The 27514-nt window shown below is 43.8% G+C and overlaps 1 protein-coding gene across 1 annotated transcript in view; it reads left to right on the plus strand.

Moving 5' to 3' along the window:
• The window catches only part of ADGRG2 (adhesion G protein-coupled receptor G2), a 124995-nt gene that overhangs the window by 45242 nt on the left and 52239 nt on the right, over positions 1 to 27514 (plus strand). The window contains exon 2 of the mRNA XM_056131132.1: positions 7731 to 7849. Within this exon, the coding sequence (XP_055987107.1) occupies positions 7732 to 7849 (118 nt within the window). The 5' untranslated portion in view covers position 7731. The remainder of the gene's footprint in view (positions 1 to 7730; positions 7850 to 27514) is intronic.

Here is a 27514-nt window from a genome sequence, read left to right on the forward strand (position 1 = left end):
TCTTTATTTTATTTTATTAAAAATTACTTGCAAAAGTGGAGAAGTTGGACCTTACCTAGTGTTGCTCAGGGATCATGCCTGGCAGTACCCAGGGGACCATATACAGTACCAGGAATTTACTACATGCAAGACAAGAGCCTTGACCCCTGTACTATCTTTCCACCAATAACTGTAAAATCTGAGCACGCTGAAGGTTGTGTGTTCGCGGGCTCTCTGGACGGTTCTATCTCGATGCCCGCATTCGGTGCTCTTGAGCCGCTGTGTGTGCCCTGGATTGGGATAGCTGTTGGCCAAGGGCAGACGAAGGAAGAGATGAGAGTCAGGCTGGTTGGTCTTAGTTGCAGTTTTTTCCAATCCTCTCTTCATTCACTCCTGTCTCTCCTCTCCTCTCTCCCCAATCCCTTATCTCTCCAGGCTGACACTGCACCCAGTCAGGTAGCCAAATCAACATAAGAAAGCCCTTCCTGAGGGCCCACCAAGTTCAAAGGGAACACCACCTAGGATATTCCAAAGCCCTTCCTGACCGCCCAAAGGCAAAATACCCCTTAAGGTATTTTTCTCTTTTCCTCAGTCCAATAACTCTATCAACATATCAATACTAGTTATTTTTGTATGGACACAATAAGAAATAACATTGAGGCTTGTAGGGCAGCTCGCCTGGGAACATCTTACCACAGACTCAGACTACAGAGCTCAGGCCAGATTAATCTTTAATAATTCGGACCTAGCAGGGTCCGAATCTAGTTATTACTTTTTGGATCATGACCGCATTTGTCCATGACCAAGCTCTTAACTTATAGTTAAGCTTTATGGTGCTTTGGCCAGGTCCATCTAGATGCCAGGGTAGCACATAACTTACCGCTTGCCCTGGTTCCATCCAGTCCCTCATTGGGACCCTGCTTTTGGGGGCGCTAGGAAGTAAAGGCAGCTGAGGCTTAGGTGAGAGAACAGATGCCCAGGAGGGAAATATCACTGACAGTCATATTACAAAAGCATAGCATATACTGTCTTCTTGTATCCATACAAAAAGGACAGGGCATTTCTCTGAATAAACTATGCAAAGGACTCAGGGAGAAGAGAAAAACAATATTTACAAGTCAACAGAGCACAAAGAAAGAAGTTACACATAAACACAGAGGAATGGGAGCACTATTATGGGAGCAACCCAATAAACCTAAACTACCTGAGGCTATGCAGGAAGGACAAAACAGTGTTATCCTACAAATAACGTTTATTTTATATCTTCTGTTCTTATGTCATCATCAACATGCTTCTGTTTATACTATTTTCTATTTTTTTCTTGGGAAGTATTGTGTTATTCTTCAAATATAGTATATGGTCCTTAAGATAATTCATTTCATTTCATCATCCTGTTATTCGTCGATTGCCTCGAGCAGGCCCCAGTAACGTCTCTTTCATCCTAGCCCTGAGATTATATTCAAGGCTCTTTAGGAGAATGAGACCCATCATTGTTACTGGTATTTGGCATATTTGGTACGCCACGGGGAGTTTGCCAGACTCTGCCCTGTGGGCAGGCTACATTCGATAGCCTGCAAGTTTATCCAAAGTAGGAATGAGACAATAAGATGTCATAAAAAAATGCCTTAAGATAATATTTCTTGAATATTATCAATTACTGATTGAAATGTGTGAATATTTTATAATATGATTCTGAATTTCTTCTATATTTTACCTTGTATCATGTTCAAAAGTAGTGCTTTGAAATTTTGAGGCTCTGCTCTAAGTTGCCTTCATTATAAATTTTCTCATTCTTCTTATTGAATCTAGCCTTTAAAAATAAAACAGCTTATGATAACCTGTCAGCATTTTTATTGCAAACCGCAATGCTCAAAAGGAGAGAGGGGGGGGTGTAGGGAGAAGGAATGAGAGAAAGAGAGAGAGAGAGAGAGACAGAGAGACAGAGAGACAGAGAGACAGAGAGACAGAGAGAGAGACAGAGAGAATAAAAGTGCCTATCATAGAGGCAGGGTGAGAGGAGAGAGGAGTTCGGGGGTAGTGGGAGAGAAATTAGGGACATTGGTCATTGGTGCTGGGAAATGTGATGTGGGGTGGGTGTTGGAACACTGTATGACTGAAAACCAATCATGAACAGTTTTGTAATGGTCTGTCTCATGGTGATTCAATAAAGAAATTTAAAAAAAGAAGGAGCCAGTTTATTTATAGGTTATGCTTTTCCTCCCCAATGTTCTGTCACTGTCACTGTCCTCCCGTTGTTCATCGATTTGCTCGAGCGGGCCCAGTAACTTCTCCATTGGAGATTTTGTTGTTATTGTGTTTGGGATATCAAATACATCACGGGTGGCTTGCCAGGCTCTGCCGTGTGGGCGAGATACTCTCGGTAGCTTGACGGGCTCTCCAAGAGGGGCAGAGGAATTGAACCCGGGTCGGCCATGTTGGCTGCGTGCAAGGCAAACGCCCTACCCGCTGTGCTATAGCTCCAACCCCTCCCTGATGTTAGTAGAAACATATTAATTTTCTTTTTTTTAGAAACATATTTTCTTTTGATTAATATTAGGGCTGGAGCGATAGCACAGCGGTAGGGCGTTCGCCTTACAAGCGGCCAACATGGCCGACCCAAGTTCGATTCCTCCGCCCCTCTCGGAGAGCCCGGCAAGCTACTGAGAGTATTCGATATGCCAAACACAGTAACAACAAGACTCACGATGGAGACGTTACTGGGCCCGCTTGAGCAAATCGATGAACAACGGGAGGACCGTGACCTTGATCTGATTAATATTGGCACAGGGCTGGAGCGATAGCACAGAGGTAGGGCGTTTGCCTTACACGCAGCCAACATGGCCAACCGGAGTTCGATTCCTCCACCCCTCTGGGAGAGCCTGGCAAGCTACCGAGAGTCCGGCAAGCTACCGAGAGTATCTCGCCCGCACAGCAGAGCCTGGCAAGCTACCCGTGATGTATTCGATAGGCCAAACACAGTAACAACAAAAGTCTCCAATGGAGACGTTACTGGGCCCGCACGAGAAATCGATGAACAACGGGAGGACAGTGACAGTGACAGACTATTGGCACTGTCTGTCAACATTTTGTTATCAAACGTTTTGGGAGGTGGGCCACACCCGGTTGTACTAAGGTTTTATTCCTGGCTCTGTGCTTAGAGGTCATTCCTGACAGTGCTTGGGGGACCATATGTGGTGGCAGTGATTGCCTCAGAGTTAGCTGTTTGCAGGACAAGCACCTTAACCCCGATACAAGCACCTTAATTCCCATACAGTCTCTCTCATTCCCTCCCTCCATCCTTCCCCACCCCCCGCTCTGTTTTCAAGCTTTCTCTATCACTTATATTCAAGTTGTATCCTTATAAATAGACTCTCTGGACTTGTATTCTCCCAGGCTGATCATCTTTGCCTTTAAATTGAACCCACCCATCTTCTATATTTCTAAAGCAGTCTTAGGTTTTTTTCCTCTCTCCTTTTTTGCTTTCTTTCATATTGATAGAATAGTCTCATAACCACTTCCCTACCTTTTCCATTAATTTGGAATTTATATACCCCATGTCTGCTAGATGTGGAAATCATAAAATTTACTTAACTTTTCAATTCTAAAAATTACCAGCACCTTTAGCCTCTTCAGGAATAATACAAGACTTAAATTCTTTATTTTATTTTTTCACCTCCTAATATATTTTTATCCTATCATGCTTCTAATATTACCATTTTCTACAGTAAAAATTCAGTTGGCTCTACTAGTCCACAGTGCCACCATTATGTTTCTATTAATGTCAGGGGGAAAACATTACCTATAAATAAACTGGTTCTTCCTTTAAAAAAAATTTGTATTGAATCACCAAGAGATATACCATAAAATGCATCAACATACTGTTTCCTTCTCATAGCTCATATATATTAATATTCAGGAGGGCAGATTGAACTGTTTCAAAAAATTTTAGAAAATAGAAGTTTATTTGAAAGTAGAAGAGAAAGAAACTCCCCAATAGGGGAGGAACTTAGTATAGGACTAAGTTCAGATTGAAATAGCAAATGTTCTATCAGAAGTGAAGTTCAACATGCCATTTACCAGTCACTGAACGTATCATTATTGAGGGTCAATAAATGGCAGGTGGGGCAGGAGAGAATTTTCAAGGAAATGCAGATGGTAGATTGAGGCAGGAACAAGAGGAACAACAGAACCCCAGTGAGCACAGCCATTAGAGGCAGCCACGGATGTTGAGGGTTGAAGTAGCCAGACAGGAAATTGTACCCCCATATAACTCCAGGCCGGGGTACAAGCAGAGGGCACCCACCGTGAGAGATCCTGTGGTGGCTTCTTCTTCATGGCCTGGTGGGGACAGACCAGGTTGTGTTCTCAGCTCCCAGGCCACAAGACACCCACAGACACAGCCGCCACTGTCATATGGGTGAGCCTGAGGCATCCAGGGGGTGCCATGCACATGGCAGCGAAGACAGCAGAGCCACAGAGCCGGGTGGCAGCGGGGAGGCAGGGGGCATAGTCCTGGCTGGGCCCTGCAACATCTACTGGAACGATGGACAAGTTCTTATCCATTCAGTTGGTCACAACACCAGCTGGATGGACTTGCGGTTGTGATTAAGCCACTTTGCTTGGTGGCTGGCACTGTGAGTATATTAGAAACACTAGCTGTTCTGTTCACTCGCAAATCCAAAGCTATGTTTTTAGCATGGAGTATTTGCAGAATAGGGGCATGAAGTTACTGAGGCAGGAAAAGGTGAGGGCCAGTAGCAAGTTCTCCGTCCTAAGGAAATGTGGGTAATCTTTAAGGATCTGCCATTTAACAGCCATCCCCAGTGCCGGGGTGGGGAGGTGGGAGGTTTTCCTTGGACTGGATGTGCTAATATCTCAACCCAGGAGGTGAGTCCTGGTTCTTCCCAAGATGGCTTCCAGATTTTAAATCAATAAGTTGCATCAAGTATAGATAATACAACATGCTAATAAACTGTGAAGTGCCTCTGTTTTGTCCCTCCTCTTTAGCACTTTTATCCCCTCGCTATTCGTAATGGCATATTATTGACCCTCCCAAATGAGTCACTCAAACGAGAATGCTAATATAATTGTGCAAAGATGTAGCAATGTCTCTCTGGAGAAAAATGGAAGTGTCTGCTACGGTGCAGTGATATTAATAAATCTGAGAAACATAAAGTTAGATTAAGAAGGCAGATGGAAGAGACTGTACGTTGGTCATGATTCCATTCATAGGAGGAATGCAGGCAAAGGAAATCAGAAAAGTAAGTCATGACAGTGGTTACCCTTGGAAGAGGGAAAGGACGTAATAATATAAATGGACACAGGGGACTTCTGAGGCACAGGCAAGATTCTGTGTGCATGCTTAGTCCTTAAACTGCACATTTTACATAGAAGTTCTAACATGTCTCAATTACAAGTTCAAAAATTAATCTATTTTTATTTCTTAACCTAGTTCCCCCTCAAAGAGCATTATATTTTTATGAAAGTTATTTTTAGTGAACTAAACTTTTACCAAAGAACCTGTACAAGTGCATTAGATTTGACCCACCTGAAACTTGTTAAAACTGACTGACTTAGATTTTATATAATAGAATCTGATATTAATTCTGGAAGGTGTCAGAACAGTTTATTTTTGGAAAGGAACTCCGGATTCACCGAGTCTCAAACCCTCATTTTACAAAGGAGAAAGAGTCATACCATATACGCTGGGGATGGGTCAAGGAAATTTGACTGTTTATAGGACCACTACTCTTTCTTTCAGACCACAATGCTGGCCTCCTTACAATAAACTGGTTTTGGAGTATGGTTTAAGATTTTTTGTTTGTTTGTTTTGTTTTGTGGCCACACCCAGCGGTTCTCTGGGGCTATTCCTGGTTCATTACTCAGGTGATCGTGCAGTGCTAGGGAACAGACCTGGACCTCCAACGTGCAAGGCATGTGCTCAGCCCTTTGAGCTAGCTCTCTGGTCCCAGAAGTAAACTGTTTTGAGTTCATCAGGTGAAATGAATCAACAAACTCCAAACGCTGTTATACAATTTCAGAATTTCTGCAAACTCATTCTTAAGCTTTGCCAACTCCTAGGGCAGGACCTAAGTGCTGTACAAGATATGGTCAAAGTTAGATTACTCATCGCCCATAGTGGTTATTATGTGCTGTGACTTGGGCTTCTGATCAAAATTAACCATGCCTTTTCATTGAACTCCAAAATGAGGGCATGAACAGTCAGAATGAAGGGGCCTCCCAGTAATTGTCTTGAAAAGTGAGTATGGATCAAGAAGGACTTACTATAAACCTGGTGCCACTGAAGAGACTGCTTTCGGTTCCCAGGCCCAGATTATGTTTCCTCTGGGCTGAATCAGTGTTTCCTAATAGAAGGTTGATGGTTTTTGAAATCATGCAGCTCCTAGTGTCTTTTGCATAATTTAGAGAACATCCTGCTAGGTCATAAGTCCTCCAGGATCACTGATCAAAGAGGGATAACTAGAAGTTGAAACTCTTACTCATTCCACATAGAAGTCATTCTGATCCTTTTCATCTGAAACTTTCCCTCATTTTCTGGTGCCAGCTGGATTAGCTCAATGCTATATAGGTCATCAACAAAGCAGATCTGAGTAGCCACTGGTTTTTAGCAAGCTTTTAAGGCGTTCATAGTGGCTGGTAAGATAGCATCAACTACAGAGAAAACTATTTGCTAGCATTTAAACAGTAAAATCTAGACCTTCCGGCATTCATTGAAGATTATCCCCGGTGCACTGTGCTCCCTTTCTGGTTGTAGACTCTGGTGCTTACTGCCATCCTCAGGGGCTAGAGAACACAAGCTGTATGTCAATATTTTGTGGCCCTTCCTGTGCCACTGTAGTAAGTTGTTCTAAAGCTCTTTATTTTTGCTATATACTATCACTATCATATTGTAAACACTGCATAATAAGCCTTAATTGTAATAAAAAATAAATCCACCTTTATCTGGAATAGAATTAGTAATAATACTTAAATGGTGGTGATGTGTGGGGGTCTTGGAGTGGCCTGCTACCATTGCTGTTGAGATCAGGGCAGGGGTTAACTGGCCTGCACCATTAGGTTAACTGGCATCATTCCCCTCTGCTGTGGCTGCTATATTGTATACAAGATCAGAAGTTCTTTTGGGGACCACACCTTGAGGCACTCAGGGCTTCACTCCTAGCTGTGCACTCAGGGATCGGACCTGGACCTCCACGCTTACTCCTAGCCCTGCACTCCTGGCAGGGCTCAGGGAACCTTGTGGGGTGCCAGGACCAAACTGGGGTTAGCCATGTACAGGGCAAGCCCTGCACTATCTCTCCTGCCCATCCTCTTGATACCGTGTATGTACCAATAATGCTTTTGTAAATCTATGCAGACTCCCTAACGTCATTTTCAGTGTATCACGCAGCTTATTAGATCATCTCTGCCCCCAGGTGGCCTTTCCCTGGGCGTCCATGCTCTTATAAACAGTGCCCACCCACTGGTGGAGGGATGGGTACTCGATCATTGTATAACTGAAACCCAAGCGTAAAAATTTGTAAGTCTACAACTGTACCTCATGGTGTTTCTCTAATAAAAATTTAGAAAAAAAAATGAAACAGTGCCCACCAGGTGTGGCTGGTTCTCTGAAAGCGAAGTAAGTTCCGGAAAGCAGAAATGTATGTGGCCTTGACTGGGAACTTGACCTCCTATGTTTGTCTGTGCCTTAATAGTAGCAAACCATGATCTGCTCTTTCCTTGTTTGATTCCAGGATGTTTTTCTCTGGTGGCCAGACTGGCCTTGCTAGTCTATCTAAAGGACTTTTACCAACGTTCAAGATATCCCTTGTCATCGTTTGCCTTCATGTCACGCTGGTTACATCCCTAGAAGGTAAGGTACCTGTTTCCCTTCATCTTATTGCTGCTTCATTCTTTGCCCCCTCCTCATTTGTTTTAGCATTGTTTTTAAGTATGGCAGATAAATATAACATAAAACTTACCATTTGAACCACTTTACTTGTCTCCATTGCCATCAAATACATTGACAATTTTGCAAAACCATCACCGCTATCCATTTCTAGAACATTTTCATCATCTCAAATAGAAACTCTGTATTTATTAAACACTAATCCCAACTCATACCTGTCCCGGTGTTGGGTAATAAGTAGTCAGTATTCTACTCACTGGCTCTAAGAATTTCTCATGCTATGTATCTCATATAAATGGACTCATGCAACCTTTTGTATTCGACTTATTTCTCAGAGTAATATCTTCAAGGCTCATCCTTGTTGTCATATGCGTTAGATTTAACAGCATTAAATAATGCTACCATGAACAAGTGTACAAGTGTCTGAATCCCTGCTTCCAGGTGTTGGGAGTATATATTTAGGAGTGGAATAGCTGGATCATATGGTAATTCTATATTTAATTTTTTGAGCATCTGCCAAATTATCCCTTATAGTAGCTGCCCATTGCATTCTTACCTGTTTTAGGACAGCCTAGAAAGCTCCACTGGTAAAGCACAGGTGTGTGTGAAGGCCTTCCTTCAATCCCCTTTACCCCACTGGGTATGGCCATGGTGGCATCACACACTGCTGTGGGGAACCTTTGGGTAATAGAGGAGCTCATGTTTCTCTACATCCTCACCACATGTGTTATTTTCTGTTGTTTTGAGAATGGGTCCGACATGGCACCAATGATAGTTTGATTTGCACACCCTTAGTGATAAATGATGTTACTCATCTTCATAGGTACTTATTGGGCGTTTGTATGTCTTCTTTGAGAAAAGTCTATTCAAAGTTTTGGTTGATTTTAAAAATTGAATTGTTTGGGGTGTTTTGTTGTTGAGTTAGGAGTTCTTTATATTTTCTAGATATTGATCCTTTATGTGATGCACAAATGTTCTCTCCCACTCTGGGTGATGCATTTTTACTCTCTTAATATTATGTCCTTTGATAATATGGTTAATAACTGGAGGTGGGAGTGATCCACATTTGGAGGTACTCGAGGCCATGTGCTGCTGGGTTTGAACATGGGGCTCCCACATGCAAAGCTTGTGCTCAGCCCTGTGAGCCATCTCTCTTACCTAAGGTTTTAAATTTTGGTAAATTTCAATTGATCTAACAAAAGCTTTGTTGCTTGTACTTCTGCTGATGCCTGAGTCTCAGGAATTGAACCAGACTCAAGGCCATGAATTTTCCCCCCTCGATTTTCTTTGAGGAGTTTCATGGTTTTTGCTCTGTGTTTAAGCTTTTTGGTCCGTTTTGAGCTCATTTTTGTAGAAGGTGCGAAGCAATGGTTCACTTCATTCTTTCACAAGTAGATGTTTCATTTTCCAAGCCTCATTTGTTAAAAACACTGCCCTTTTGCCGTTGGATGGTCTTGGCACCCTTTTCAAAAATCCATACCTGTCAGGTTCTGCTTCCAGTGTTCATTTTGAAAAGTACCTTCTTGAAGGCAACCTGCATGAAAATGTAAGAAATTTAGCGAGCATGACAAATGAAGCAGCATGGCTTTCAGAAAAGAGCAATTTTAGATTAGTATGACATAAAGAATTTGTATCATGGGGAGACAAAGCTGTCCATCTCATGAAAAAGTAGAAAGAAAGAAAGAAAGAAAGAAAGAAAGAAAGAAAGAAAGAAAGAAAGATAGAAAGAAAGGAAGAAAGGAAGGAAGGAAGGAAGAAAGAAGGGAGGGAGGGAGGGAGGGAGGGAGGGAGGGAGGGAGGGAGATAAAGAAAGAAAGGAAGAAAGAGAAAAAGAGAGGAGTGATGAAAAAAGATGGGAGGAATGGAGGAGAAAAGGCTACTGAAGGGATGGAGTAAAGGCTGGAACTTCTGGGGCTGCACTGTGGGTACAACTGCTGAAAGAAAACGTAAGAACTCCTTTTTTAGAGTGTTATTTATGACATTAATAAGGCCACCAAGAAGAATGCATTTCTTCAGCAGAGAGTGCCAGGACCTCAGAATCTTCTTTGGTTAAAGCATATGTCTACCAGTAGCAAACGCTATAAAGAAACAAAACACACAGACACACAGAATTCTTTCCCACGGCCCCCAACAATCACCCCACACTAAATGGAAAACTTTCCAACAGGCTAAAAGTTACTACTGATAGTTCTTCTGAAAAGTAGGTGGCACTATGTCATATTGTCAGAAGGACTTAAGAAGTAAATGAGCACCAATGCTTCCAAGGTGCCAGGCCCGCTTTCTAACCATACACTCTCTAGCTTCACCACCAAATCCAGGGAGGGAAGGTCTTCGCCCCATTTTCCAGACCAAGCAGCTAAAGCACACAGAGATAAATTGACTGATGTTGTTTGCCCCTTGGAAGTGGCCAGGCTGAGACTTGTACTCAGCTCTGACTTGTGTGCTTGTAACCACAAAACCATAGCTCTCAAACCGGAACATTCATCAGAATCCTGTGGAGGGTTGGTTGAAACCAGATTTTTGGACCTTCCCCACAGCGTAGGATTTAGACCTGGGCATTGAGAATTCTTCTATGTGCCCTGGTTTTCTTGGGGCAGTTGGTTCAGAGTCTATACCTTGAGAACCACTGGCTGAAGACATGAGGGAGAGAAAACGCTTCTAGATATATATCATGAGATACAAATTCTGTTGTGGTGGCCTTGCGAAGTGTAAACTATGCTCACACATCATCTTCTTGGGGTATGAAACCGTCCCTGTGGGACTCACAGGGCGCAAATCCAATGTCCCCACTTCACTGATGAGTAAATGCTCCCAGGGACATGAGTAAATGGGGAACGTGAGTAAATGGGGATATTCTTGATTAGGAAGTGGTAGGGCCTGGACTAGATACAGAGACTTCAGTCTCACGTTTAGGCGCTTTGTTCACCAAAGGAGTAGATGAGATAGGCAAATGGAATGCAAGAGGTTAAAAAAAATAAAAAGCATCCGAGGGCTGGAGTGGGTAGGGCATTTACCTTGCACGCAGCCGACCCGGGTTCGATTCCCAGCATCCCATATGGTCCCCTGAACACCGCCAGTAGTAATTCCAGAGTGCATGAGCCAGGAGTAACCCCTGTGCATTGCCAGGTGTGACCCAAAAAGCAAATAAATAAATAAATAAATAAAAAAAAAATAAAATAGCACCCAAAATGCAAAGAAAGCTGAAACACATCTTTTCGAATCACATCCATTTCAAAATGCTGAAAAAAGGGCCAGGGAAGCAGACAAGCACTGGGCTCTGCTGCAGACTTTCATGGTGCTTGGGCCATTCGTACTTCCTGCTTGTGTTCACATGAGCTGATGTGACACAGGTGTGTCCTCTTAAGGGACACCCCGCAGACATGCACCTCGACATCACCTGTGTGCTTATTAGAAGGGCAGATCCATCCTCAGGCTCACTGCCGGCCTGATGAGTCAGAAACTCAGACCTAGCAGTCTCTCGAATCAGTGCTCATCTGGTTTAGACTGCCATCCTAAAGCACTGCTGCCAAAGACATGCCTTGCTGGTTGCCTGAGAGCAGCTTGGGGGCCATCTTGGGCTCTGACTCTTTCAGGGATGCCACCTGCCATTTGTGTGATCTTAATTTTCCAGCTAGACCAATATGAACCTCTGTTTATTCATCTTCAAAATGGGTAGAATGCTAGTTTCCCCTGTACCTGGAAGGAGAGCATTCCCATTTGGTATTGCCTGGTAGGTTATTGATTGGAGGGGGGGTCTGGAAATTCTATTATCATTAAATTTTATGAAATGATTTTGAGATTGGCTGGAGCCACATGCAACAGTGCTGGCAGGTGGGTACTCCCGGATTTGTACTCGGAGAAGGCATCATTCCTGGCAGTGCTAGGTTGATCATGTGGTATGAAGGATCCAATCTGGATCAGGCACACACAGGTCAGAGCCCTAACCTCTCGCCCTGGAATAACTTTTGAGTGTTCTCAGATATAAGAATAACTTATCAAATTGTACCAAATAGAATGTTCTATTTTCAGATAGCAAGGGAAACCTGAAGCAAGTGAACCTGATGGGTTTTGTAAGACTCAGTATATACACAAAACAATATTCCATGAACATACTTTTTTTTACTCCTGCTTTATAGATTTCTAATTCACATCCAATATAGCACATACCAGAGGTTTTTTTTCGTAAATTAAGGGTTTAATAATCTGGAAAGGCCTAAGTTGGGGTTCATTACTGCCATTCCAAATGCCCAATGTGCATATTTGTTATTGAAGAGTCTTTGATAGCACTTACCATGAGCCAACCACATTCTGAGTCCTTATTAGAGGCTAATGCGTTGAAAGCTCACTCACTAACTCTTTGAATCAGTCACTGTTATCAGCTGCTTTTGCAGATGAGGAAACTGAGGCACAGAGAAGGTGAACAACCTGCTCTCGGTTGAACAGTTCAGGTTCAGAGTTATAGGCTCAGGCTACATGACATCAAAGTTTCCCCACTATGATGTCTTGTGAATATTGGGACACTCTTATTTTAAAAATTAGTTTTCTGGGGCACGCGATAGTGCAACAGATAGGGCATTTGCCTTGTACACGACTGACCTAGATTCCATCCCCGGCATCCCATATGGTTCCCGAAGCACTTCGAGGAGTACTTCCTGAGTGCAGAGTCAGGAGTAACTGCTTAGCATCGCCAAGTGTGACCCAAAAAGCCATAAAAATATTAGTTTTTGCAAAAAAATGGCTTGGAATCTTATTAATAATGGTTTCTCATAATTCCAACACTACACTCATCACCAGTGTCGCCATCTCTCTCCCTCAGGGACTCCATCTCCTCAACTTCCCACTGTCCCCAACTCAATAGTGTGTATCAGTTCCTCATGTGGCTCTAAGTGTGTTGGGATATTCTATTTTTTTTTGTTTTTGTTTTGCTTTTTGGGTCACACCTGGTGAAACACAGGGCTTACTCCTGGCTCATACACTCAGGAATTACTCCTGGCGGGCGGTGCTCGGGGCGACCCTATGGGATGCTGGGAATTGAACTTGGGTCTGCCACATGCAAGGCAAATGCCCTACCCGCTGTGCTATCCCTCCAACCCCATTGTTGAGCCATTCCTAAGCTGATCATCTGGAGACCAAGAGAGGTTGGACACCACTGTTGCCAGACTTCCTGGTGTTAAACACGATCGTTCAGGGGCTCGCAGGCACCACCTTCCTGCTCAGCTTTGGGCTGAAGCAGGAGCTCAGCCTCTTCAGTTCCAGATGGCTTAGATCTGCTTCCTGTTGAGGGCCAAGTGCAGCCACCCTAGACATGTCCATCATGTAATCAGGTGTGTGGTCACGAGTGGTGCTGTGTGCCCGGCGCAGCTAGCTGCTGAGACACCATCAGCTGAGACTTCAGCAAGGTTACTCTCCAGCGCAGGGCTGTGGTTCTCACACGTGAGGACCACGCACACTCTACCTATGCCCAGAAGCATGAGTTGTTGCTCAAGGGCTCGAACAGACGCCAGAGCCCAACCTGCAGGTGAGCCTAGTTAAGGGGGAAGCCCCTGTTGCAGATGTTTTGGTGTCTTCCATAGCTCCTTCTCCCAGCCCAGAGCATTTGCTGCATGCGGGTGGCCCTCAACTTCCTCTGAGAATGCTCTGTGGCCTTGGGAATATGCCTAGATGGTCCCAGGAACAAGCGCACGTGTTACACGCACCCCCATCCGATAGTGAAGCTTGGGGATTTGGTCTTCTCTCTCTGGCCGCTTCCTCGCCCCCTCAGTGTGGCATGTCTGTGCTCAGTGTGTTCTGTCAGTGCTCTGCCATGTTGTCCCCCTGGACAGTTAGAGGCAGCTCCCTCCCTCTGCTGCTTGGAACTGTCCCCACTGGGAAACACACCTATGGTTCAGTCAAGTATTACTATCTCTGCCAAATCTGTCCTCGCCCCTAAATCTGTCCTCGCCCCTTCCAAAGAAATCTCTCTCCCAGTGCTCCTTTATCTCTTTATCCATATGTTTGCATATTTGGTATTTTGCATCAAGTTAGCATGCATTTCCTTGGCCTCGGAAGTGGTGCAGTGTACTGTCTGAGCTGGGTGAGAAGGGACAAGGTTTGGGAAGGTAAGAGGGAAGCAAAAGGAAGGCAGAGTATTGAGTCCCCTAGGACTGCTCTGGGCAGGCTTTCTAGGTGCTTCGTTTCCTTGATCTCATTGAATTCTCCCACAGAACTCTTCCTGGTAGATATTTTTAGTGTAAGTATGCAGATGAAGAGAGCGAGTACCAAAAGTTGAAGTTATCTGCTCGGTCACAGGCTGGAGGATTCTCCGTTGGAGTCTATAGCCTGGACACTTCGTATACTCTGCCACACTGCCCAATCAGTGACTGAAGGCTGAGGGTTCAAGTCAGAAAGGGTATAGAGGAGGTGGGTGGAGAAGGCGCCCTGGGGTAAGCTTGGGGTAAGCCTGGAGAGAGCAGCCATTTCTCTGGTTCTGGGGGTGCTGAACTGCACACCCAGTAGCTTCATCTTGGAAGCCTAAGAAGGAACAGAGGTAGGTTTGACGTTAGACCACTGGCCAACTCAGAAATTCCTTCTACCTTAAAGCTACAGTGTAATTTGTCAAAGTTAGTTTTGGTCTTTCAGATGCTCAAATGAGCTTTAGCAGGTAAGTTTATTTACCTCTGGATTCTAACTGTCTCCCCCAACCCCCACCCCACCCAGGCCCTGACCAGTGCCTTTTCTTTTCTCTTTCTCTTATCTTTTCTTGTCTTTCTTTTCCTCTTCTCTTCTCTTCTCTTCTCTTCTCTTCTCTTCTCTTCTCTTCTCTTCTCTTCTTTCTTTTTTACTTGTGTCTTCAAAAGAAGTCTTCTTTTAGGTACAACTATGCTATTTTCCAGAGGATGAGATGACTTAATAGTGGAAGACAGCTATAATTTCATTCTTGCAGAGTTGTCTTCTCCATTTGGAAACAATTACACATTTGAGCCAGTTTGGTGATCTCATGAGCTATAATCCCCAACTTTCTCCCTGGGCCAGGTCTAGCTCCTTCTCTGCTATAGGCATTTCCAGGGATAGATTCCTCAATAGTTCCTCTTCGCCACCACCATCTCACTGTCTTTGTTCCTCTTAATCTCTTATGCCTTGTCCATCCAAATCTTTATTCCTCTGATTATAGCAGGTAACAAAACTGTAGGAGATAGACTATACATTTCTGAAACATGGAGTACCCATCTTGTTGGACTTTACCTTGCAGTAGCAAACCCAATGCTAATGTCTTCTCTCCACTCCCTGAATATAAAAATGAGACTGTAAATACTTACCAACATGGCCAGCCAGTACATCAGTCTCCGTCCCCAAATCCCATTCCCACCCCCACCAACTAGGGCACTGACTCTTTTTCTGGCATGTGGAAATGATGAGCAGGAGTAATAGAGACTCGAGATAGTTTTCTGTTGATTGGGGAGGGAGAACGGTGCTGAAGAAAGAGGACACTGTGTCCCACTTTCTTCTTAGAACTCCTGGTGAGATCTCACAGAGGCCAATAGTCAACATGGGGTTATGCTGGCAAGGCAAAATGGAAGTACAGTGGGATGAGGCAGAGAGAAGCCTGGAGACAGTATTCTCTCCAAGTCTTTTATTCTTGGCTCTTGGGCAGCAGGGTAGAGATTTAAGATTGCCCTCCTGGTCCTAATGGTTAAACGTATTGAGATCCAGGTGTAGGGATAGGGCTACCAGACTATGGTGTGGACATCTTTAGCAGGGCAAGTTGTGGGGAAATTTTTAAGGCCCTTAAGTTATAACCAAGTCAAGGAATCTCTTGATTTGGCAATTGATGAAAGCTCCAGAAGTGGCTTTTGCTGACTGGCAAATCCTCTGGTGCCAGTGCTCTCTGTTCCTCATTCTTCATAGGAAAGTCCCAATGTGTCTTGGCAGAAACCAGCGACATCAGCTCATAGTATTGAATGTTAACAGCAGCAGCAACCCACTGTATATTTCTGGAGGTCTTCGTGTTTTATAAATATACTGGCAAACATCTCATTATTTCTCCTTGATGTAAACAGAGAAGTGTGTAGTATTCCCAATGTGTTGATTAGAAGATGAAGCTCAAAGCAATGAAGGAAACTTTCTAGGTTACCCAGGAAGAGACAGAACCAAGGTCCTAAGGGTTTCTCTCTCCAGAACGCCTGCCTCGCCAGCCTGCTCAAAGCACTTATTTGGGCCATACAAGTACATTCTGAGCCAAGTCCTAATAACAATGGTGACTTTGACCATGGGAATGTCCTGCTAGGCCAGGAGTTGGCAAACTCTTTCTAGAAAGAGCCAGATAATAAATAGTTTAGGCTTTGTGGACCATATGGTCTCTGTGACAACTAATCAACTCAGCTGTTGTAGCTTGCAAGCAGCCAGGGACCATATGTACACGAATGGGCAGATCTCTGTACCAATAAAACTTTTCCTGCAGACGTGTAATGGGCCCATGGGCTGTAGGTCAGGTGTAGTAATCTGGGTGAAACAGAAGCGGTGCAACACGTTAGTGTTAATATTAATATGACTGATCATTGATATTCCAACCTTTCCTGGCTTTTTACTTACTGGCTAAGCCTGACTTTTTAAGGTGCTTATCCCTTTCCACATGACTCAGGAGCCAGTTCTGATTATTCTAGACCAATCGTGGAAACGCTATTCCTTGCTACTACTTGATTTAGAAGTGGGCCACTTCTGGCCCATGAGGAGAATTAGCATGCGACTGACTTCTAGGTACTATTCCCCTGGGCAATGGATGATACACTCTAACAGCATCTCATCTTCTCAACTCACCCGGTTTTATGTAGTAGCTACCTGGTCTGGGTAACTATTTCAGTTTAACTACAACTAGACGTAGAAACATTGAGTTCTTAAGTCATACTTGCTATCGTTCAATGAGTGATAATCACTTGGGACTAGTGGCTGCCATACTTAGTAGTGCAGACATCCCATCGCAGAACATTTTATTAGGTAGTGCATTAGCTGGGCACTTTGAAGTCTAGGTTTGATGCCTGAAACACTGGCTGCCATCTTAAAAGCACTGAGAGAAGCAGCAAGTACAAGTGGAGAATGGAGATAACCTGAGTTTTTGATGATGCTGAGCTTCTGACTTGGAAACATCCTGAAGATGAAAGGACAGGAGGATGGAGAAGACTTGGGCCTTCACTGTATCCCTGAATTTTGGATTTCTTGTTACATGGACTAAGTAGACACCTTAATGATTATAGAACTTTGAAAGAAAATTGATGGGTGCGGGGACACCTGGCTGTGCTCAGATCTTATTCCTGACTTTGGTCAGAGATCACTACTGGTGGGTTTATGGTCTCATATGAAGTGCTGAGAATCAATCCTGAGTCAGCTGCATGCAAGGGAAGCACCCTACCTGTTATACTAGCTCTGCAGCCCCTGATTATAGTACTTTTAATAGAGTAGTCTGTGACTTGCCCCTGAAAGTATTCTATATATAGAAGAGTTGGGCCTTATAGAAGTTTTCTGTGTGTCAAGTAAATAATTCATGTGTTACCTTAGTGACTCCTGACAATAGCTATAATTAGGTATTAATTTTTTATTCTGGATGAGGTAACTGGGGAATTGACTGTTTGAAGCACTTCCAACTTCACACAGTTAGAAAATGGGAAATTCTAGCACATGTGTCCTTAAACTCTTCCTTAGTATTAAGTCTATGGAACAGTTGGAGATGGCTTGCATACAACTATGGAAACTGCCATTTCCAGGGGTCAGAGCAATACTACAGCAAGTAGGGCACTTGTCTTGAACACGGCCGACCTGGATTTGATTCACGCTTTCCCATATGGTTCCACAAGCCCACCAGGAGTGATCTCTGTGCACAGAGCCAGGGGTAAACCCTGAACACCACCAGGTGTGGTAGAAAAAAATAGAAAGGAAGGAAGGGAGGAAGGAAGGAAGGAAGGAAGGAAGGAAGGAAGGGAGGGAGGGAGGGAGGGAGGGAGGGAGGAAAGGAGGGAGGAAGTGAGGGAGGAAGGGAGGAAGGAAGGAAGGAAGGGAGGAACGAAGGAAGGAAGGAAGGAAGGAGGAAGGGAGGAAGGAAGGAAGGAAGGGAGGAAGGGAGGAAGGGAGGAAAGGAGGGAGGAAGGGAGGGAGGGAGGGAGGAAGCAAGCAAGGAAGGAAGGAAGGAAAGAGGGAGGGAGGGAGGGAGGGAGGGAGGGAGGGAGGGAGAGAAAGAAGTAAGGAAGGTAAAAGGAAGGGAGAAAGGAAGAAGGAAGGAAGGAAGGAAGGAAGGAAGGAAGGAAGGAAGGAAGGAAGGCTGCCATTTTCATTCATTCTGGGGTGTGTCTGTACCCCAGAGGACTGGATCAAGATGAAGAGAGATCTGAGGAATAAAATCAACAGCTCCCCAGATTGCATCTATTAGGGAGAAAGTTGATATACCAAGAAAATGCATTCTGGGTTTTGGTGTGGGAGCATCTTTACCTCAAGAAAATAACAAAAAGCAAGAGGTGTCATGTTCATAAGATCACAGTACTGTAGAAAACCAGCAAGGTAAAACCAAGGGTGCTGCAGCATTGGGGTCTGGCAATCATGTCAGTTCATTTTTTTAAAAAAAATTTATTAGTGAAACACCATGAGGTACAGTTGTAGACTTACAAGTTTTTGTGCTTGGGTTTCAGTTATACAATGATCAAGTACCCATCCCTCCACCAGTGCCCATTCTTCACCCCCAGTGATCCCAGTATCCCTCCCACGCCCCCCATTCCCCCCCTCACCCCGCCTCTGTGGCAGGGCATTCCCTTTTGTTCTCTCTCTCCTTTTGGGTGCTGTGGTTTGCAAAAGGGATATTGAGTGGCAATCATGTTCGGTCTATAGTCTATTTTCAACATGCATCTCCCATCCTGGGAGAATCCTCCCAACATCCTTTATTTGGCGCTAATCGTGTCAGTTCTTAATACCAGTCATCTGTTTGACCTCTAGCCTTCCCTCTCTTTTCCTTCTGAGAATCCACACAGGATAAAGGTTATTCTTTCGTTGCTGCTGTATTTAGATTAGAACAGAATTTTTGTTAGTTAAAAGAAAAGAATAGGAAAAAGTCCAGTGTTCTTGCTTTGGAGAATAAACTCCAATTGCTTAGAATTATCTGATTAACTGAGAGAAGGACTTAACTACATGGTTCTGTCAAGATTCCACTTCTAGACATTTTGCCTTGTTCCTAATAAACAATAGGATTCAAATTCACAATAAATTTCTTTAAAATTTTTTTTCTATTTTCCTCTCTTTCTTCTATCGTTGATGTCATTATTTTGACGACTGGGAAACACGTATGCTTGGTTGTCGTGCTCTCACACTTGGCCATGGTGCTCAGCAGGGGGTTGGATACTTGGTTACAGTACTTTCCGATGTGCCTGCCAGGGCTCTCTGTGATGCTCACACATGTTCTGACTGGGGGTTTGTGCTTCTGGCTGTGGTGTCAAGCATTTTTAGAAGTAGTGCTTGTCAGTGGGTCACACCCTCTATTGTGGCCCCAGGGCTACCAAACTGCAGAGCTACAGTGACCCTACTCCTGCAGAACCAGGAATTGAACTCAGGGCCTCACACTTGGTACTCAGGCGTGTTTGCCACTGAACCATCCCTCAAACCCCCAAGTCTCATCAATTCTGGGTTTAGGTGTACAGGTAGGAAGGGATTTGATTAAAGCAGTCAAGAAGTTTAAATTAGGAGATATTTTCATAAATTTTTAAAATTGTTTTTATTCAGGGGTTGGAGAGATAGCACAGTGGATAGGGCGTTTGCCTTGTACGCAACTGACCCAGGTTCGATTCCCAGCATTCCATATGGCCCCCGAGCACAGCCAGGAGTAACACCTGAGTGCAGAGCCAGGAATAACCCCTGTGCATCGCCAGGTGTCACCCAAAAACCAAAAAATATATATTGTTTTTAATCAGTTTCATTCCATGGATCTTCGCTCCCCCCCATGTTTTTAATTAAAGCCCTGTGATTTACAAAGTTTTTCCATAATTGAGTTTTGGACAACAGTGTTGCGGTACCAAACCCACCACCAGTGTCTTCAACTTCCCTTCTCCAGTGTTCCCTCCCATATCTCTCCCCAACCCCAAGCTTTCCCAGTCTGCCCCCTTGACAGGTACCCTCCCCAGTTTGGTTGTTAAAATTTGGGTCTCTTGATTTCAGTGTTGCTGATTGTATGGTATAGATATTTGGCTCTCATTCCTGAACACCACCTTTGTACCTTAATCTCTTGACCTGCTCCCCAACCCTCCACTCTATCCTTCCTTCTTCTCGCTATACTCTGGGGCCATGGTTGATCAGGGCATCCCTCCCCACTTTAAAACATTGCGTTCTCTCATGCAATTATTCTCAATGTTCAAGTGAGTGGCATACTGTCTCTCGAAAATAGATTCTATTGTTTTCTTCTGTGCTGTAGCCCCAGAGCCTTCAAGAATTGGATATGAATAACTTTGGGCAAATCCTTTGATGTTTCTGAGCTTGTTTACCGAAGGCTGTGAAATTCATTTGGTAGCTAATCATTTTTTCTATCTAGGACCTACTTTATAATTCCATCTTTCAAATAATTCCTTTAAATAATAAATTTTCCGCATGTTTCTATTAAAGAAAGGCATAGAAAATGTCATCTGGTGTTTGCAATCAACAGTAGAAAAACAGTATGGATATAATTCCAAGCAACATAAATGATTATACTTTAATTTTCTCGTATGGCCCATTGTGGATAAATAAACAGGTCTTGCAATAAAATATCTGTCACCTCTGAAATGGATTTCTGTCAGCATAAATTTTCATGATGTAAAATGCAGAGAGATGTTCTTTTTATTTATGGTGCTGGCAGTTGAACCCAAGGTCTCCTGCAAGTGGAGCATGTAGTCACTGTGGAGCCACAGCCTCGGTCCAGAGATCATCTTTCTAGAAAATGCCTAGGGAAGCTTGAATTAGACCAACAGTGTTGTAGTAGGTGTCCTCACTAGCCAAGCATTAGTGACAAGATAAGAATATTTTATAGTTAGAATGGAAACTGCATAGACATAGAGAAATGAATGCTTCTCTATAAATTACTAATATCATGTTGTTTGTATTAAGAAAAAGCACTCGATGTATTGCATACAGGTAAATGTCTCCTAAGGAGACAGAATTGCATAGCATGAAGCAATTACAACTTACTGTTGAGCTATGATAAGATACTTTGTAATGCAATTATAATGTCATTCAGTGGAATCATCCCTGGGCTGGCCCAGAGAGATAACACAGCAGCTGAGGTATTCTAGCAGAGTCTTGTTTGACCCCCAAACCAAACACCAAAACCAAAACCTGGCAAAATAGTCACCCCCATCTTACAGATGGGAAAATGCAAGCAGAGAAATGTTAGAAGCATACTCTAGGCAGAGGCATAATTTAAACCCAAGTCAGTTTTCTCAAGAGTCCAGTCTGTCCATCACTTTAAAGTCTTGGTGAAGGAAGTGTGTTCATTCATCCATTGAAATATATGGGCACAGGCTTCTGATTCAAGTGGAAAAGATGACCAAATCAGAGTTACTCATTATTAAGTGTGAGGAATCCCAGATCAGACTTCCAAAGTTCAAGACAAGTCAAAGGCAATATAAGGAGAGAGAGAACAAGAGCCACCACTTTACAAAGACCTAAGGACTTGCCAACAATCTGCCCCAAAGTCCCTCCACAAAGGTTTGCTTAGCTTCAGCATAGAGAAAACTCACAAATATGACTGTTCCAACTAAATAGGCTGCACCAGGGATATTCATCAGCAAACTGCCTTCATGAAAGGACTATGATAAGGATGTTTGCCAGGAGCAGAGTTATGAAGAAGTAGGGGTTCAGGCTCCACCAGAAAGTGGCTAGGTTTCTGTTTCTTCGGATTGGGATTGATTTCCTGACTTTTGATCTTATGACAAAGAACAGAGAGACAGTGGTGGCTGGAGAGGGAAGTGATTTTGGCTTTAAACTTGTTCCATCTTTGGTTCAATGGGTATTAATAATTCCAAGAGAAACTAAATCTAACATGGCAGAGACTGGCTGGCACCTCACCAATCATGGCTTTCTGCCTCACAACACAGCTAGACTACATTTCCCAGCATTCTTTGTGACTAGGAATGGTCACATGACTGAGGTCTGGTCATGAGTGTAGGTGGCAGTGGTATTTGCCATGTCTAGGCAAACCTACCCGCTTCTTTCCCTCTCCCTGCCTCTGCACCGCCTTTGCTCTTCACTGGCCCTTCATTTTGAGGGGGCAAAATGCTTGTGTCAGCTCACGTTTGTGAGTGACTACTTGGAACAGATGCCCCCTCTCTCTGCCCCTACACGCAGCAGATACACTTATTTTTCAAGCCCTTGAATTTCAGGGTTGTCTTAATTGCAGCAATTTGTCTCATCTTTAGTAATTAATACATGCGATCATGATCATTCTTACCAGGGTTCTTGGTACATCTCATTCTGCCACTGGAAGGTAAGGTGAGGTAGACATCTTTTCTTTCTGAGGATCAAAAGCCCACTTCCTTATAATCACAGAAAATAGGGGAAGATCATTCTACTCATATATGAGCAATTAGGATAGTGTTATGGGAAATCGGGAGTCTCCACAGAGCCATTGATTCCCTTTGTGCTGGGCAGGCTGCTGAGACATATCTGACATCTCTGGACTTTGGCGGGGGGGGGGGGGGGAGTAAACCTGAGGTCTGCTATTCAATCACTCTGACCTTAACAAGGTTAAGTCTCATTGTGCTTCCATTGCTTTATTTGTAAAGCAGCAGCACCTCCCAGAGATTTATATGCACTGGAAGGAACGAAAAGCAAGTAAAACAGATGTCTGCAATGCATTTGCTGAGTGACAAGCAAGAGTTCAGTAGAGACTAGCCACCGTCAATGAACATAGTCAGATCTAATAGAAATGTTTGGCATCATGGAGGTGTTCTGTATCTGCACTGTCTAGTAGAGAGCCACCAACCACATTGAACCATGACCAATAAACTGAATTTTTAATTTTATTTAATTGTAATCCCTCTCGGAGACCCTGGCAAGCTACTGAGAGTATCAAGCCCACAGAGCAGAGCCTGGCAAGCTCTCCCCATGGCGTATTCAATATGCCAAAAACAGAAACAAGTCTCACAATGGAGACGTTACTGGTGCCCGCTTGAGCGAATCGATGAACATGGAAGGACAGTGCTAAGTAACTAATTTAATTGTAAATAATTTCAATTTTCACAACCACGTGTAATTTTTTTTTTGCTTTTTGGGTCACACCTGGCGATGCACTGGGGTTACTCTTAGCTCTGTGCTCAGGAAGTACTCCTGGCGGTGCTTGGGGGATCATATGGGATGCTGTGAATTGAACCCAGGTCGGCCGCTTGCAAGGCAAACACCCTACCTGCTGTGCTATCGCTCCAGCCCCCCGCGTGTGACTCTTGTATTGAACAGTGCACCTAATGCAGTAATACTGTGAGCCATTAAATCTAGTTCCTTGAGAGTTTTTCTTTTTCCTACTGTGTAAGTCAGAGTTTAGTTCACAGGAGGAGACTCACTAGGAGGGACAAACATGAAGGAATTTGTTACAGGGATTTTCCCAACTCTGTGAGCTGGTTAGCATTCTCTGTAAAGTTGTTGCTACCTGTTTCATGCTGGAACTTGTGCCTGTGGTAGGCAGGGAATGGGGAAGAAAGGGTGGCTCTATGATGGGGACAGCAAGGTGAGGTTGAGACCCATAAGCATGAGTTGTAGCTACAAAACAGCCAAAACCCCACATCAGTTCTTGTTGCCACACACCTTGGTGGTGTGGATGCCTTGTAGAAGCCAGGCCTTAAGCACAAAATTCAGTACATACCCAGTCCAGGAGATGGAGAAACCTAAAGAGAATCCAGGGGGAAAGGGAGCAGTTGTCAGCTGGCAGCCCCATCATATTAATGAAGAGAGGCAGCTGATAATAAGTAACATGCCTGAGCCACAAAATAGTTACTGCTGTGTTTCTGCCCAATCTCCCAAAAGAAGCTCTTCTGTGTCCCATGCTAACCAGAAACGTAGAGGCATTCTGGGAAATGTAGTTCAGTCTTGCCATGATGCAAATGACTCGAAAACTTAATGAGCCCAATTTTGTATCTGTCCAGACTCCAAAATAGAATACAATGCTAACATCTCCCAAGTGTCTAATTATAGTTCTTTTGGTTTGGCCCCTGACTCACAGATATTCTGAGGTCCTTAGTAGCCAGCTAGCCTTATCTCAGTGATAAGATTATGAGATTTTACACTTTTTTTGTAGTATGGAATTTTTTCCATCTAAACCCATATAACCAGAAATCAATGCGTGTTAATTTTGAGAAGTTACCTTATGAATGGCAGTCCAGTGTCACAGCGAGCCACGCCTTTCACTTTCCTTTGTAACTTAGAGTAAGTGCTTCTGAAGCATAAGATCTAGTTACAAGATCTCCCAAAATCCTTTGATTTCTGCTTACTTTTTATGTGACTCCAAAGCAATGCCAAGGGCTTTTTTTTAATGGGAGCAAATAATACAAAGAAAATAGGAACTTAAATGGAAGTCTTGCTCAATAGGCGAAATCATTTTGACAAGAGTCACTGATGCGAGAACATTCCTTAGTGACCCAAGCAGTATTTACCATCTCGGTATTTCAGATGGTCCCTCTGAATTATGTCCTGGTATCTTTCCCCTGGTTTTCCAGATGGGAAACATAAGTGCCAATGACTTACGGAAATTATCTAATATTACTTAGTTAAAAAGTGATGAATTTGGATCCGAGATGTCTGGGTTTCAGAATCTAGGTTCTTAATTCATGGCCACACTTAAGGAATTGGGGTTTGATAAGTTAGATGTTGGCTGACTGACTCCTGTATCTCTTTGGGGAGGAGATATAGATAACTCTAGAGCATGTTGCCCTTGTGCGAATGAAAATTTATTCTTAGAAGCAAAAATAGCCATGCAGAACTTTGACTAGGATGAAGCCAGCAGGAGTAGGGGGTCTAGGCTCAAAGTATTATGACCCCCATTTTAAAAACTGTGTGTATTTTACAATTTGTTGTGAGATGTTACTGGTGCCCGCTCGAGCAAATCGATGAACAACAGGAGGACAATGCTAGTAGTGCAGTGTATATATTCACACATTCCACCTAAATCAATGCCTACATAAATATACTGGTTAGGTCCAAGGAACCCAGTGGCCAAGGAAATGGAAGGAATCATGTCACAAAAGAAGGGTGATATTTTTGGTTTTGTATTTGAATGATACTCAGGCACTACTCCCGACTCTCAGCTTCAATCCTTGTGATGCCCGGGTTGAATGTGAAGCTGTGCCACACCGTGTGGAGCTCTCCTTGGCCCCACGGGTGGTGACTGTAAACTGGATCGACCTTTACAGAAGGTGACATAAAGCAATTCAGAAGAAAGTTCCAGGCCACAGGGCCAGCACGGACCTGGGGTAGGAGTTATCAGGTGTTCTTGGAACAGCAGGAAAGCTGTGGGGTTGGGGGAGGAGAGACAGGTGTGAGGAGAGGTCACCTCTCTACAGGAATGTGGATTCTACACCGCAAGGGAGGGCGGGGGAGCCCCAGCATGAAAACATGAAGCCAATGTGCTCCTTCTTCCCTCACGGCCAGAAGTGCTGAGTCTGACCTGTTAGACTGAAATATGGTTGCTAGCCAAAGCGTGGTTGGGTCTTCCTGACATGCGCAGCTCTCCTGAGGGGCCAGAGTGAGCCTCGACAGCTCAGTGACTCCTGGCTACTTTCTCACCGTAGCCTTAAGTGAGAAGTGGCTCAGTAAGATCTTAGTTTTGCTCCTTGGCAAGTTCCTTGACTCCCTGTGCCTCCATTTCTCCCTCTGTCAAGTGAAGCTGATTTGCCTCATATGGTTGTGATGACGATTGAGTGAGTTTGTATTTCTGAGGCGCCTGGCCAGAGCAACATTCTATCAATGCTTCTTAATCAATTGGTTTTTAAATTATCATTGTTATTTAAAATTATTTTTGTTGTTTGATTTTTTTTTGTTTTTTTGGTCACACCCGGCAATGCACAGGGGTTAATCCTGGCTATGCACTCAGGAATTACTCCTAGCGGTGCTTGGGGGACCTTATGGAATGGCGGGGATTGAACCCAGGTCAGTCATGTGCAAGGCAAATTCCCTACCCGCTGTACTATCGCTCCAGCCCCTTGATTATTATTTTTAATTTAATTTTTAGCCAGCTATACTTAGGGATTACTCCTGGTCTGTGCATGGAGATCACTCCTGGCATGCTCAGGGTCCATCTGTGGTTTCAGGGATTGAACCCAGGCCAGTTGCATGCAAGGAAAGCAGCCTCCCTGCTGTACTATCTCGCTGGCCTGAAATGCTTCTTAATTTAAAAGAGTCCCCGGGACCAAGGACGTGACTCAGGGGAATAATACATGCCTTGAGGCTGTATCCCCCAAGCCCCCAAAAGAAATATAAATAAATGTCAGGGGGTCCTCTTTGGGAGTCTACCCTTCTCAGGAAAAACGACTTCATATGAATATGTACACAGATTTGCCTCCTATTTCAGGGACTATATGGATACTCCGAAATGCCTATTCTAAACTTTGGAGGGGGTGGTTCATAAACTCAGAGAGAACCAAAATTAGTACTAGGTATTAAGAAGGCAAAGGGGTCCGTGGGTAGTACCATGGGAGGGAGACAAAAGAGTAAGACTTGGGGGATGGAGGTGGGGTGGGAAGGTTCTAGAACATATTTCAGCTTCTCATTCTGTCCAGGGCTTACCTGAAACTGCTGATCATTTGCACTTTGGGAAGTTCCACCAGCTAGCAAGGAGCTGGAGTTTTCTTTAGTGCTACCATTATTAATAATTTAATAGAACGTTATGTCAGCGTACTTATTAAGCAGTGTGACGTGAGGTGGCCAGAGCACAAGTAAACACATTTCAGCTGTGCCAGAGTAGAAATGTTTTCATTCATTTTGTTGGTAATGTAGTAAAATCTGAAAATACAGTTCTTGGAAGAGTGTCTCGAGTTCTGAAGAGCCAATGTAACAACAAAACAATATTATTTTGTTTGGGGTTCCCATATAAGAGCTCCTAGGCGTGGCGCCTTGTTTTGAATCATCTCTCTATGGAATAGTAATTCAATCCAGAGGAGAACTGCCACCAGATTACAATTTCAGTTGGATCTAAAATATTTCATGGAAGGGGGGCAAGTCGTACCCTTTTTTTTAGACCCACTCCTCGAAGATTTAGTCTCTGTCTTATCCCACTTGAAGATGAATGTGTTCAAAGTAAATAATCATAACCCCACAGCCCCAGGTTTAAAACAGCCAACCTTCTCCCCACTGTGTCAGCTAGTGGGGAGAAAAAGGAAAATTCACCAACACCCAGACATGACCTTGGATGACTCAGGTGCAGGTAGTTTGTTTGGGAGGTGATCCCGGGAATCTGGACTGGGGGAACAGGCCGAGGAAATTAGGAAATGTCATTAAAGGGCATATTACTGAAGCCACAGTCGAATTCTTACCTTGTTGGTAATAGGTATTTGAATGGCCATTTTAGGATGCATTTCTAACATCTGTTAAGACATCTATCAGCTGTGATATCATTGGTATTCTTCTAAACTTCAGGCTCTGTATGATAGCCAACCAAAAGTATTCTCA

The sequence above is a fragment of the Sorex fumeus genome, unplaced genomic scaffold (genome assembly GCF_029834395.1).
Source record: "Sorex fumeus unplaced genomic scaffold, SorFum_2.1 ptg000086l, whole genome shotgun sequence".
Lineage (NCBI taxonomy): Eukaryota > Metazoa > Chordata > Mammalia > Eulipotyphla > Soricidae > Sorex > Sorex fumeus.